The sequence below is a fragment of the Pseudorasbora parva genome, chromosome 7, assembly GCF_024679245.1.
Source record: "Pseudorasbora parva isolate DD20220531a chromosome 7, ASM2467924v1, whole genome shotgun sequence".
Lineage (NCBI taxonomy): Eukaryota > Metazoa > Chordata > Actinopteri > Cypriniformes > Gobionidae > Pseudorasbora > Pseudorasbora parva.
The window spans coordinates 7,593,927-7,608,112 of NC_090178.1; the positions used below are offsets into that span (position 1 = coordinate 7,593,927).

General features: G+C 36.2%; 2 protein-coding genes across 3 annotated transcripts in view; both read right to left on the bottom strand.

Annotated features, from left to right (window-relative positions):
- Positions 1-673: 673 nt before the first annotated feature.
- Positions 674-7,496, bottom strand: LOC137083572 (neurexophilin 1). Of its 2 annotated transcripts, none has more exons than XM_067449532.1 (2): positions 7,327-7,496; positions 674-1,834 (listed from the first exon to the last, which is right to left on the bottom strand). In XM_067449532.1, exons 1-2 carry the CDS (start codon positions 7,378-7,380, stop codon positions 1,088-1,090), a joined length of 801 nt encoding a protein of 266 aa, XP_067305633.1. In that variant the 5' UTR covers positions 7,381-7,496; the 3' UTR covers positions 674-1,087. The 2 variants fall into 2 exon arrangements, with proteins under 2 accessions (XP_067305633.1, XP_067305634.1); XM_067449533.1 differs by lacking the exon at positions 7,327-7,496 and adding an exon at positions 4,897-5,034.
- A 692-nt stretch (positions 7,497-8,188) lies between these two features.
- thsd7ab (thrombospondin, type I, domain containing 7Ab) overlaps positions 8,189-14,186 on the bottom strand; it is a 177,804-nt gene continuing 171,806 nt past the window's right edge. The window contains exon 28 of the mRNA XM_067447927.1: positions 8,189-11,981. Coding sequence (XP_067304028.1) covers positions 11,894-11,981 — 88 coding nt within the window. The 3' untranslated portion in view covers positions 8,189-11,893. The remainder of the gene's footprint in view (positions 11,982-14,186) is intronic.

Sequence of the window (14,186 nt, forward strand, 5' to 3'; positions counted from 1 at the left end):
TGCATTCAATAATGAAATTACATCCACTTTCACAGCAATTTCATTAATTCACCAGAGAAATGACAAAACCGTTGACACATGATCCCAGCAAAGAAAAATCAATTACAGGAACTCATTAAGTTTTACTCTGTCTGTCAAAAATAATGACACATATTCACCAGCACCTGCCATTGAGATCAAGTTCATAAGTGAGTATAAAGACAAACATGCTAAAGATTTTTCACCATTTAAAAAAAGAAAATTATATTATTATAATATGTGCTGGTTTTGCTCATATCATAACATTAATTTCCCCAAAATAGGCTAACAATCTTAAATGAGGAGACTTAAATGATTATAAAGACATGCTTCTTAATATATTCACTTATAATATGTGACACTGGACCACAAAATCAGTCACAAGGGGACATTTTTTGAAATTGAGATTTATAAATCTTATGAAAGCCGAATTAAAAAGCTTTGTTGTATGGTTTGTTTGGACAATATTTAGCTGAGATGCAACTATCTGAAAATCTGAACAAAATCTTTCACCTTTAAAGTTGTCCAAATGAAGTCCATAGAAATGCTTATTACAAATAATACATTTTTAATATATATTTATTGTAGGAAATTTACTAAATACCTTAATGGAACATGATCTGTACTTAATATCCTAATAATTTTTGGCCTGAAAGATAAAAACGATATTATTTTTGACCCGCACAATGTATTGCTGGCTATTGCCACGAGCCGTGCATCTGACGACTGGTTTTGTGGTCCAGGGTCACATGTATGCATTTTCACTTACACTTGTGTTGTGACACCCAAACTAGAAATCATTTGTGTAACACACTGATGCCAACCACAATAAAAGGTTACAGATAAGATTATTAGTTAAAGAACAGGAATAATTCACGCAAAAAATTTGAAATGTTATCATTTACTCATCACATAACTTGCTTATGGCACAGGTTTTTGTGTCCTAATTAAACTTGCAGACAAATGAGTAAATAATAACAGAATGCTCATTTGGTAGATTATTCCTATTTAGCTAAAAATGGAAAACGACCAAAAAAATCCTAAAAAGAGAATAAAAAGGAATAAAAGATCACCCAGAGGGTAAGTATGGAGACTCGCTGTGGTAGTTATAGTCTGGACAGACTTTCTGCACCAGTTTATAGTGCAGGCTGTAGAAGTATATGTAGACACAAATGACTTTGAACGGCTTTGAGCAGAGCCACGAGACATGGCTGTGAGTCTGGTCCTGGTCGCAGCTATGAGACGGGTCATACCAGCAGCGTGCGCTTTTGGTACCTCTCTCCACCTTCTCATGCTCCACCCTGCAGTTAAACATCCTCGACTCCACCGAGGGCAGAACAGTTTGTTGAGTCGTTGCATCAAATTCCACCGCTTTGCTTGGAGGAACCAGCCCAATGGAGACGTTTCCACCTCCGCTGGTGTTGTATCGGAAAAACACGCTAAACGTTCCGTTGCCGTGATCCACGATCTTCCCTGTGATGAACAGGTTGAGGCTTGTGGACTTCACTTTGCACTGGAAATCTCCCCAGCCGAACATCTTCTTAGCTTTTCCTCTTTTCACTGCGAGCCGTTTCCTTGACTGTTGGCCGGATGGCGGTGTCTCTGTGAGGTCAGGGGCCCAGTCCCAGAGCTCCTGCTCGGGACATGAGCGGAGTTTGTCGGACAAGAGGCCTAGGGTGGGGTCAGCGTCACGGACATCAGGACTCGATTCGGGCAAAGGGTCAGAATCAGCACATGGATACTTCATTGTCGTCTTTGGGCTGTCCATATGTAGAGACCTTGAGGTCAGAGGACTATTTCCATTGGCATGTCTGATCTGAGACAAAAAAAGAAGACTTTTAGACTTTAGAGAATGAGTTTTAGACAAAAGAGAGACACCGAACAAAAAACTAAATCTCCTTGACTTCACCTGAAAGGATTTGACAGCTAATCTGTCATACAAGAGAGCTTTTATTAGTGAGCTCTTGGATCAATGACCCAAATGTTAGTTTGTTACAGTATGTCACTTATCAAAGAGCGCTTCACATCCAACGCCAGAGGTCAGCGCAATGTCAGTCCTGAAACAAATATCAAAAGGTGTCAGGGAGGTGCCTGTAATTGAATTTTGGCCATCAATATCAGATTAAAATGACCTATAGGAGCGTGAGGGAAACATGGTCTGACTTACAAAGTGTAAGACACGTTTAACTCTGTAACATCTGTAGAAATAGTTTACTCATTTATTTACATATATATAATGCCATTATTCGCTGAAAATCTTCCAACAAAGCTCTTCAATCTCATTTTCATATTCAAATATCCCACATAAAGATTGTCATTTTATTTATATAGAACTATACACAGATCAGGCATAACATTATGACCACCTAATATTGTGTTGGTGCCCTTTTTGCTGCCAAAACAGCCCTGACCCGTCGAGGCATGGACTCCCTGAAGGAGTGCTGTGGTGTCTGAGAGATAGCACAGACAGACAGACAGACAGACAGACAGACAGACAGACAGACAGATAGATAGATAGATAGATAGATAGATAGATAGATAGATAGATAGATAGATAGATAGGTAGATAGGTAGATAGATAGACAGAGACAGACAGACAGATAGATAGATAGATAGACAGAGATATACAGACAGACAGACAGACAGACAGACAGACAGACAGACAGACAGATAGATAGACAGAGATATACAGAGACAGACAGACAGACAGACAGATAGATAGATAGACAGAGATATACAGAGACAGACAGACAGACAGACAGACAGACAGACAGACAGATAAATAGATAGATAGATAGATAGATAGATAGATAGATAGATAGATAGACAGAGATATACAGAGACAGACAGACAGACAGACAGACAGACAGATAGATAGACAGATAGATAGATAGATAGAGACAGACAGACAGACAGATAGACAGACAGATAGATAGACAGAGACAGACACACAGACAGATCGATAGACAGAGATAGACAGAGACAGACAGATAGACACAGAAAGACACAGACAGATAGACAGACAGAGATAGACAGACAGACAGAGATAGACAGACAGACAGATAGATAGACAGAGATAGAGAGACAGACAGACAGACAGATAGATAGACAGAGATAGACAGAGACAGACACACAGACAGATAGATAGACAGAGATAGAGAGACAGACAGACAGACAGACAGACAGATAGATAGACAGACAGACAGATAGATACATAGAGAGAGACAGGCAGATACACAAAGCAATAGTAAGATAGATATATGGATAGACAGATAGATAGATAATATTCCATTTATATGTAATAAAAAATATTCCAGAGGTGACAGTACAGAAAAAATCTGGCCTCCTTCATTTTCAGCCCCCTGCAGCGATACGTTAATGGGATAATTTACGAATATATAACAAAAACCTTTCATCTCGTTCCTCTCATTTACATTTCAGAATTACTTTTTGTAATACACAATACAGTCAGACATGCTGCTTTACCGCCAGAATGCTGTGAAACATAATTAACTTCATTTGAAGACTGACAGTTTTCCCAAACAGCTCTGGGCAGGATTACGGCTCTCCAATGGCAGATTTACAGGCAGCTGGTTTAATGGATTAGCTCTCCAGCAGTTATACACTGCCATCACACTCCAGCTATAAATAAGATCAAGGTGTTCCCAGCTCAGAGTTCATTTTCCAAAACGGAAATTTATGGAGTTGTAACATTCGTAAACATGATTCAAAGCACCCAGACGAGGTAAAGCTCATGATCAACGGCACCTTCACTTTGGATTGACTGGTGCTGTAGCATGATGTTGTATGATGGAATGCCAAGCAAACAGAAAGGGACTTGAGCAGAGATCCTTTGAATGATTCTTAGAATGACGAATGGAAATTATAACAAGTGTGAAAACAAGCCATTTTGATGTTTGAAAGCTGGCTTGAAAAAAGATTTGAAGTTTCAATATTTCATATATTATGGTCTTGCATTACTAACTGTTACAATGCAGCAAGTAAACATTTTGTCCTCAAAGTTGATGTTTCAGAATCAAGAAAAATGCGCAAGTCTAAGGACTTGAGCGGGTTTGACAAGGGCCAAATTGTGATGGCTAGACGACTGGGACAGAACATCTCCAAAACTGCAGCTCTTGTGGGGTGTTCCCGGTCTACAGTGGTCAGTATCTATCAAAAGTGGTTCAAGGAAGGAACAGTGGAGAACCGGCGAAAGGCTCATGGGCGGCCAAGGCTCATTGATGCACGTGGGGAGCGAAGGGTGGGCCGATTAAACAGACAAGCGACTGTAGCTCAAATTGCTCAAGAAGTTAATGCTGATTCTGACTGAAAGGTGTCAGAATACAGAGCATCGCAGTTTTTTGCTGCATAGCCGCAGACCAGTCAGGGTGCCCATGCTGACCCCTGTCCACCGCCGAAAGCACCAACAGTGGGCACTTGAGCATCAGAACTGGACCACGGAGCAATGGAAGAAGGTGGCCTGGTCTGATGAATCACGTTTTCTTTAACAACACGTGGATGGCCGGGTGTGTGTGTGTTGCTACCTGGGGAACACATGGCACCAGGATGCACTATGGGAAGAAGGCGAGCTGACATAGGCAGTGTGATGATCTGGGCAATGTTCTGCTGGGAAACATTGGGTCCTAAATATACAGTATACACGCACTCACGCACGCACACACATATATAAATATATAAAACATATAATGATAGTAAAAATCACACATTAAATCACATAAAAAGACATGACATAAAGACATATGCTCTTTATTCAATAATAAGATTACATCTGGCTACACCTTTGAAGATATTTCTAAGGATCAGATGAGGTAGAAAGACCTGTACAGTGCAGTCAGTCAAAAGAGGATTGAAATTCACCTGCAAAGATGAAATCACGAAATACTGTAAGTCATCTGAAACATTCCCAGAGGGAGATGGTACCTCTGAAACCGGTATCCGCCTAAAGATTAAAAAGAATCCATGATTGCATTGAGATTATTAGTGAATAAATCAGCAAGCCATGATTTAACTCCATGGATCGTGGCTAAAAACATAAACAGCATGCCATAATCAGATGAAGGCAAAGTTAACACTGGAGCAATTCCATTGAACATGTCCTGGTGAAAAAAAGCAAACCTCGAAAATCGAAACGTATGATATCAACTCAATAGCTCTTTTCACAGATTTCGTATATTGGATCTTTATCTCCAGGGGTCAGACACTTACAGTCACACTTATATATTTATATAAAAAAGCAATAATCCTTTTGAGGCTTGAGCGCCACGTTGCCTCTTATTTCAATTAGAGACAAATCGATCTTCAGCCTGATGTGTGAGCTGGACCTTACACAGGGAGTGGGTGGATAGAGGAGGAGGCAAGAACCGAGAGACAGAGACAGACGGCAACGTTAAATACTACCGTTTCTTCAGCTTACAGTGCTGGAATGTTGTATTATTATCTGATGAGAGTCTGAATATTGGAAAAGTCTTCTAAAACACTGAGGAGGATAAACTGCAATTGGAATTACAATAGATGAGATACAATTGGATACAAAATCGGTTACATTTGTTCATTCTCTCTCATTCAAGAGACTGCATTTCATCTGAAAACATGATGGACAGAATTGCTGACTTTTCTGAGTAGTATTGATCAAGACCGAGACCATTGATGACCAATACTGGGTTTCTTCACGTAATATTCTTAACCAAGCAATACATTAGAATTCCTCCCACCAAAGCATTGCAGACAGAAAGAAAAGTGTAGAATGTCTTCTCATCTACTTGCATCTGTAAATGCAATTAAGATCCATCATTAATGATAATCATAAAAGGGGAAAGAAGCTGATCTAGTTCAGTTCAGTTTTGGGGCCCTTTGGAAGTTAAAATACTCTGACATTGTGCTTTTTCTGTTACTTATAAACACATTAATGGCAAAAGTGTCAGTATTCAGGACAAACTGGGCTACCCTAATATGACAGCAACGTATTTTTGAGAGAATAACGTTTATGTAAGTTTTTTGAAAAAAAAAAGAAAAAAAAAATCAAGACAAATAAGGCCACGTCCATAAGACTTTTGACTAATGGGTGTTGTTGCCTAGACTTTTTTGCTTCAAACTGATGTGAGAATTATTGTGCCTACTCATTCACATAAAACAATATATTGATGTTGTAAAACACTTATTATTTACAAAGGCCATATGTGAAGAGGCGTGAATGATGTGAATCCCGTCTGAGAGACCAAAAGAACCGCATAATGAATGAGCTTTAGGGTCAGGTATGTGACTGAAAGGGGAACTCTTTACCACATATACAAACGAAATATGAAATTTATTTAGAATATAGTTAACAGTATAAAGTGAGAGCCAAAGGCACGTTACGAAGGCCTACTATAATTTTAAATTATCAAAAGATTTGACGTGACTATTTTTTATGCTTTTGAAAGAAGTCTCATGCTCAAACAAACAAAAAACAGTAATATTGTGACATTGAACTACACTGAAACTAGCCAATTCTGTTTTCTACAGTGGCATTGTTTCAGTTAATTAAGTATTCAGGAAATACAAATAACTGAATATTTGGTAATGGTGAATGTTATAAGTTAAATATGTGGGGTTTAAAACAATAGAATGCAATGCATGATTTCAAAGAGTAGGTGAATATTGTTGGTCTTGATTTGATGGGTTTTAGGGATTTTCAGCTATTAAGACGACCAGAGGAACCATTTTAAAACAGCAAGCACCAGAAAATAACCTTAAAGTGTTCTTCCATGATGATTTGTGTTTATAGAATTTAAGTTTATACATTTTATAGGATCCTAAAGGAACTTATAAACATCACATAACACAAAAATTATATTTAACTAAATGTTCAATGAAAATGTAAAATGTATCAATGATAATCAAAGCTTTCAAACAACATAGTTCTAACTATAAAATGTATGTTCACGTCACTTAAAGACTGGATTATTGCCTTTAATTACATTCGGTGTAAATTTCAGGTTAAATTTCAGCATTTGATATTGATAATAATAACAGTGTTCACATACTTTTAATCCATCCTTCATAAAGCTTTCATAAACTATGTTTCAGTCTTTGATCTTACATGATTTTTAATTGATCCCATTATGATCGGTTCCAAATTCAGACAGAAATTCCAATAGAAATCATGTAGAGAATGAATTCCTATAGGATTTGAGTTGACTGCCTGCCTGTCGCTGAACCTCAGATACAAACACTGTACATCAAAGAGCAAGATCAACACCGCAGTCAAGAGAAGTGTAAGAGTTAGAGATCAAATGTAAATGTACTTACATCACATAGAGAGAAGAGGATCATAAGATGCGTCACACTGCTTGCAATCATCATCAATTAGAAGGTTTTTCTGACTCTTGAACTTTCCTTACAGCTGTTCTGATCCCTGTGAAATTCTCAGTGGGATTTAGTGATTCAAGGCTGTTTTCTGCGCTGTGAACACATGGTCAGTCAGCTCCATCTGACACTGATAGCTGATCGCATAAGGGAGGAACGCCTGTGAATGTCAAGGCAACCAATCCAGCTTCACATACACTTCAGGACTTTCATTAATACACTCAGTCCTACAATGCAGTATACTTTTCATGTGCCTATCATATCTCATCATATAGTGGATAAAAATAAAATAAAATAAAATAAAATAATATATATATATAGTTCCTATATGGAATGAAAATTCTTCAGCATTCATATATATACACATTATAATATAATGTATACACTCTAAAAAAATTATTGGGTCATTATATTGGGTTATTTGTATTATTTTTGCCCAGGTGCTTTTAATTTATAAAATGTACACACACACTTGTTTTTGTGACATATGGTGACATTCCATAGGCGTAATGGTTTTTATACTGTACAACCCATATTTTGTATTCCCTTACACTGCCCCTACCCCTAAACCCATTTTAAAAGTGGGGACATGGGTAATGGCCATATATTTGCCCTCTCTTTGTAATACCTGTGTCATTGTACACATGTGTCCTGATATTTCACAAAAACAAGCACACACACACACTCACTCTCTATCTCTATCTCTCTCTCTCTCACACACACATACACACACACACACACACAGATGTACGAACATACGTACATACTGACAAAAGAATGAATGAAATGATGTCACGACATATCCTTCATGTTTAATACACCAGTATTTATTACCTGTAGGTCATCAGAAAACATAAGCTGTACAAAAAAAAAGACTTTACAACATGACCATATCAACAAAGATCAGCGAGACCACTTTGCAATGTACTAAACACTTCTGTGCAATATAAAACAAATTAATATGATTTAATACTCACTATTTACAAATCATAGGAAACATTAATTTCATCAACTGCTATCAGGACGGCCAGGTGAAACGACTCTAATGTAGCAGCGTTAATGATTTAGGGGAAAATGAGGAAAGTTGACCAATAAAAAGCCTCTTTTATAACTACTATCTGAATGGAAGATTTCAGCAGGATTCACAGACTAATACATCTTAGGAATATCATATTCAAGCTGTTGTTTCAATATAATAGGCTCAATTCAAATTAAATCAATTTTCACTGAAGATTTGCACTGCATTTAGGGGATAAAGAATAATTCATGGATATATAAATAGATTACTATTTAATAATCTGCTGAATAATAAAACATCAAAAACCATACCCAAATGATTTACTGTTTGATGGCTTTGTATATATTTTTTGCAAATGTGGAGACAAATTGCTCAAATTGTGACAATATTTGTAATATTATACAATAAAATATATATCAGATCCCAGAAAAGTGCTACACATGTACAATGACCGAAGAAAATATTTGCACATTTAATCCACACTCAATGTATAGATGTACTTGCATTAGACAACACAATATCAAACCAAGTGGAATTTAATATAAATAAATGTATAACCATTCCTGAACTTTCTATGACTTTTCACAGTCCTTTTATAGGCATCATAAATGCAATACAATAATTGGCCTACAGTAGGCTACTAAGGGAATCCAGAAATAATCTAACATTTTGAATTCATCCAATTTCTATAAAATGCTTAAATCATAATTTGTATCTTCAAGTAGTATTGAAGTATCATCTTCAAGTATCTACACACGATCATGTGATACACCAGGCACACTGCTACAAGCAGTGTCTACAAGCTTTAAATAACACAATATGCTGTTAAATGTGTTTGATTCACTAAATCGAATGTGCTCAAAAGTTCAGGAATCGGACTGCTCTGGCCGAGTTGTACGTTTTTAATTAACTAAAAAGAACCGATTCATAATAATCAATAGTTTGGGATTTGGACAGCACCATACAGGTAGTTTGTTTTTGATTCAGTATTAAAATACAGGTTCATAAGAGTCAATAGTTCGGGAATCAGACTACACCGGACAGTTGATACGTTTTTGATTCACTAAAAAGAACTGGTTTATAAGAGTCAATAGTTCGGGAATCAGACTACACCGGACAGTTGATATGTTTTTTTATTCAGTTAAAAGAACTGGTTTATAAAAGTCAATATTTTGGGAATCAGACTATACTGGACAGTTGAGAAGTTTTTGATTCACTAAAAAGAACTGGATTATAAGAGTCAATAGTTCAGAAATTGGACTACAACGGACAATTTATATGTTTTTGATTCACTAAAAAGAACTGGTTTATAAGAGTCAATAGTCTGGGAATCAGACTACACCGGACAGTTGATATGTTTTTGATTCACTTAAAAGAACTGGTTCATAAGAGTCAATTGGGATTGAGACTACACCGGGCAGTTGATATGTTTTTGAATGACTAAAAAGAACTGACTCATAAGAGTCAATCGGGAATCAGAACTGTTTAGGCTGCAACTCATTTCCAGTATTTAAAAATATGCCAGCGGCTCCCAACCCTATATCTAATGCAATATACATTCAGACATTTTAAAGTTTATCTTAAGTGTCCAAATACTTTGTAGGGCCCCTGTATTTTCCATGACCACTGTCCTGTGAAAATTGGCAACAATAAGTAACAAAACTTCTGTATTTTAGAACCAATAATAAGGCAGAAACCATCGGTCTTCCCATGAGACTCACTGTCTTGACACGTATCATTCATGTAATAAGATACCAGACACTGAAGATGGGACATCAATCCCCCAATCAAAAGTCATAATACTATCACAACCACTTCTCCCTAACAACTGTATATCGACCAATTATTATGTATTATAAAAATGCCTGAATGGAAAACTATAACAAAAAATACATATTTAAAGTCTGTTGAGCAGAAAAGACACATCATACAGTAGAAACTATACAATTCACAAATGAGTGAAAAATAAAAGGACGCGAGGTCTTTAAAGAGTCCCACTCTGAGATTTCTTTTTACACGTTCTCAGTTATCCCGCTTCATTGATGTGCTCCAGATTCATATTCGGTTTCCTTGAAGAATGGTTGCATTGTTCAATGGCGAATGCCTTCCTTGCTGCACTAATATAGTGCAAAATAACTCCTGGAATCAGAGTGGGACTTCCAGGAAAAGATGATTTGTCTTGTTTTCACCTTCCATAGAAAGGCTGCATCTTCAGTGAGCAAATGTTGTCCATGATGTAAGTGAAATCTGAAGTTCACAAGTGTTCTCTCTACTGTGTGTTTTGGCATTGTCTATTCAATCACTCCCTCCAAAAACATGAATCCTCTCAGCTGGGAAGCACAAGTTGGAAGAAAGACGTTCCGATAAGGTCCTAGAGAGAAGTTTGACCAGTCGTAGAAGACCACTAGCTTGACCGCAGTTGCATAATTGACAAATACTTGTAAGGAACAGAATATAATTAAAGGCATGATCTCACAGCATATGGAGATGTAATGTATGTAAAGGCTCTTCCAGAACAAGAACGGGAAGTAAAAACAAATGTATGAAGGTTTTTTTTTTTTGCGGCTCTTGGATGTTTCATCTTCTAAGTTCATCAAGCAATGAGTCCAGAGTTTGTGATGGTTAGGCATTTCTCATTTGGAGGAGTATTTAGGACGAATCTCATTCACAAAAACATGACTAGGTCATACTTTACGTCAAAAACAAACGACAATAAAAATAAGAAATATTTTTCATAAGCAAAAAATTAAGCCTTATTTTAGGACTTATTAACTGACACTACCAGAAGAAGCTGAATATGACAGTAGAGCTGAACTTGTTTAATAATGAATGAACGGTTACAGTTATTAAACTGAACTTAATTGAGTTGGGTAAAGACAGTATAATCTTGCATCATTAATTCTGTTACTTTCCTGTTTATTACAGTGAAGCTGTTTTGCAAGTTCTATCGTAATGAAACGCTATAAAATTAAAGGTGACTTGAGTTGACCATAAACACTATTTGCATTTTGACAATATTTCTTAACAGTTAAGCACATTTACCCCAAAATTCTATTACTGCAATACAAAAACTATACTTTTTTAAACTCTATTTTACAATACATTTGAATTAATAATGTATGAATACATCATGGTATTAGTTATATTGCCTTTAATTAGTGCTGATTTTAATGAAAAGAAGGTATATTTTTTAATTAGAATCACTAATGGCAATACTGAGAATTACAAAAACACTTACATCGTCCAGATGCATTACAGTAAAAAAAAGAATTTAGGAAGTAATGTGCTCCATTGTCAGGAATAATGCAATAGACACATTTTCATAATATCACAATGTACAAAATTCGAAAGGTGCTAAAACAGCCTTTGCTTCTTCTAATCAAAAATATTTTTTATATTTTTTATTTTGGGGTATAACCTGGACATGTTTTAATGAGATTCACCCATTTTCAGAATGTTGATGTTTTCATGAGGTTAGCTCTCCGAGAAAGGCTACATGTCTGCATCGCCGTCGTACGCCAGGGTCAGGGGTTTCAGTCGGTTATTGTTTTGTCTTCGCTGAGGTTTCTTTGGCTTTTTGCTGCGGATAAAAGAATCATAATTCTATAATACCAATATGCCTGGTTTAAAATGTACCTAACTGCCATTGAACAAAGAAATGGCACCTCTGTTGACAGCAATTTTCTAAAAAAATCCACCAGCCATAAAAACACATATTTTAGATATCACTATGCTGGGTTATTACTACATTTAGGAACTGTAATTCAGGCAATTCACTGCTGCATTTAAATGTGGTTACAGGTACATTGCCTGTGTGTACTTTATCTTATGTGAAAACACGATAGATGATATAAATACAGTATAAATATATGCATATAATGGCATATGCCACAAAAAAGAAATCACAAAATATGTATAAAAATATGATTGATGAAGAAAAATCATGATGATGAGGGATGACATGATAAAATGTAATAGGTGCAAAATGATGTGTAAAGCAGGATAAAGCTGTTTGATTAAATTCATTAAAGACCATATTGGCCTTATTCATTTTCAGCATTATCGCAACATATGATCATTAAAAAAAGTCACTGTTCCAAAACCTAGTGAATTGCCCTAATAGGCATAACAGATGCGAGTCCGTTCCAAAAGATAGGAAACATTATTATGCTGCCGATTAGAATACCTAATCTGAGCCTATGTCTGAGACAGAATCACATGTATCCATCACAGAAAACGCAATGCCAAAATGCATTATGACAAATCAGAAAAAAATTAATTAATGATGGACAAAGTGAGAGAAGTGTTAATTATAAATAAATATTTTTCATTCATTCAACACTGAAAAGTAGTTAAATATAATTAATCTAATAAAGCCTATGGCCTGGCCTTATATTAGGGATGTAACGCTATCAAAATCTCACGGTACGATACAATTCCGATATTGACATCACGGTACGGTATTTATTGCGATATTGTGGAAAAGCTCATGGTATTGTTAAATAGCTCACGATAGTGTTTATGATGATAATAGCGAAAAAATACTGACATTTATTCTGCTTTTGCCAGTCAACAGGCAATTTATTGTTGTATTCATTGATCCATGACAACATAAAACGCTGATCACAGTGCTTTTAACCCTTAAATGCATACCTCGGGTCGCGTCATTCACTACCCTGCTCCTCATTCATTTTTTAAAGTTAGACATCAACATTCATAGTATTCCTCAATCAATCCATTTTAAACAATATAACAAGAAAACAATAATAGAATTATAATTGAATGCCTGTTTTTTCACTAGTATTTGTCAAAATTGTATAGGGTCGCTAACGACCGGAGGTGTGTAGGATTGAACATATATGTATATATTTTTTTGCACACTGATAAATTAATCTATAATAATAAAAAAGGGCGCAATTCACCTTTATTCCACAAGGTGGTAATGTCTGATACGCAATGATGAAGTGACGTTTCACTCATAGTCACCTCTGACAGAAAACGAAACAATAATTATAATCTGCTAAACACAATCAAATATTAGTGTCACTGTCTCTTGATGATGGACGTGGTCAAGAAGCTGTCAGTGATCAAAATATTGATTTTGAAGTCGTTGAAAATGAGTTTGGAGAATATGCTGGAGATCGCGAATATGAGGCAGACGCTGAATATTATGGTAAACGAACTCTGACGAGGACAGATGATGATGGTATTAAACATCTGCTAAAACTGAATCCTTCCAAGCACCAAAAGGTAACGAAATAGATTTTATTTTATTCTTCTGTAAGTGTAACTATCAGGAGTTTTATATATTATCACGACAGGTAGAGGTCTATCCATGTTAAATATAGATCCGGGTCGCTAATGATCATGGTCTCTGTAGTTAACAATGATTTGTTCTGCGGGACTGTTTATTCCTCTTGCTTTTTGACGGACACCTGTCCTTTTAATATTGTAACCCAACCACGACGATATCGAGACACGTTTACCACCGCGATATCGTGATATCGTCAATATCGTTGGATCATTTCTAAGGCAAATTATCAACATGATCAAAACCTTGATGAAAAACCTGTTGTACATAACCTACACGCCTTCTGTCATAAGACTGATGGTTTAGTTTAAGTATAATTTCATGGCTCTCTCGTGTTCACGTATTTGCTGTGAAATCTTTACTGATTTTTAAAGTAAACATTAGGGTTGTAACAATACATCAATATAGATCGATACATCGATCTAATGTCTAACAATACGGTGCATCAATGAAACACATAAAAAATCGATACCT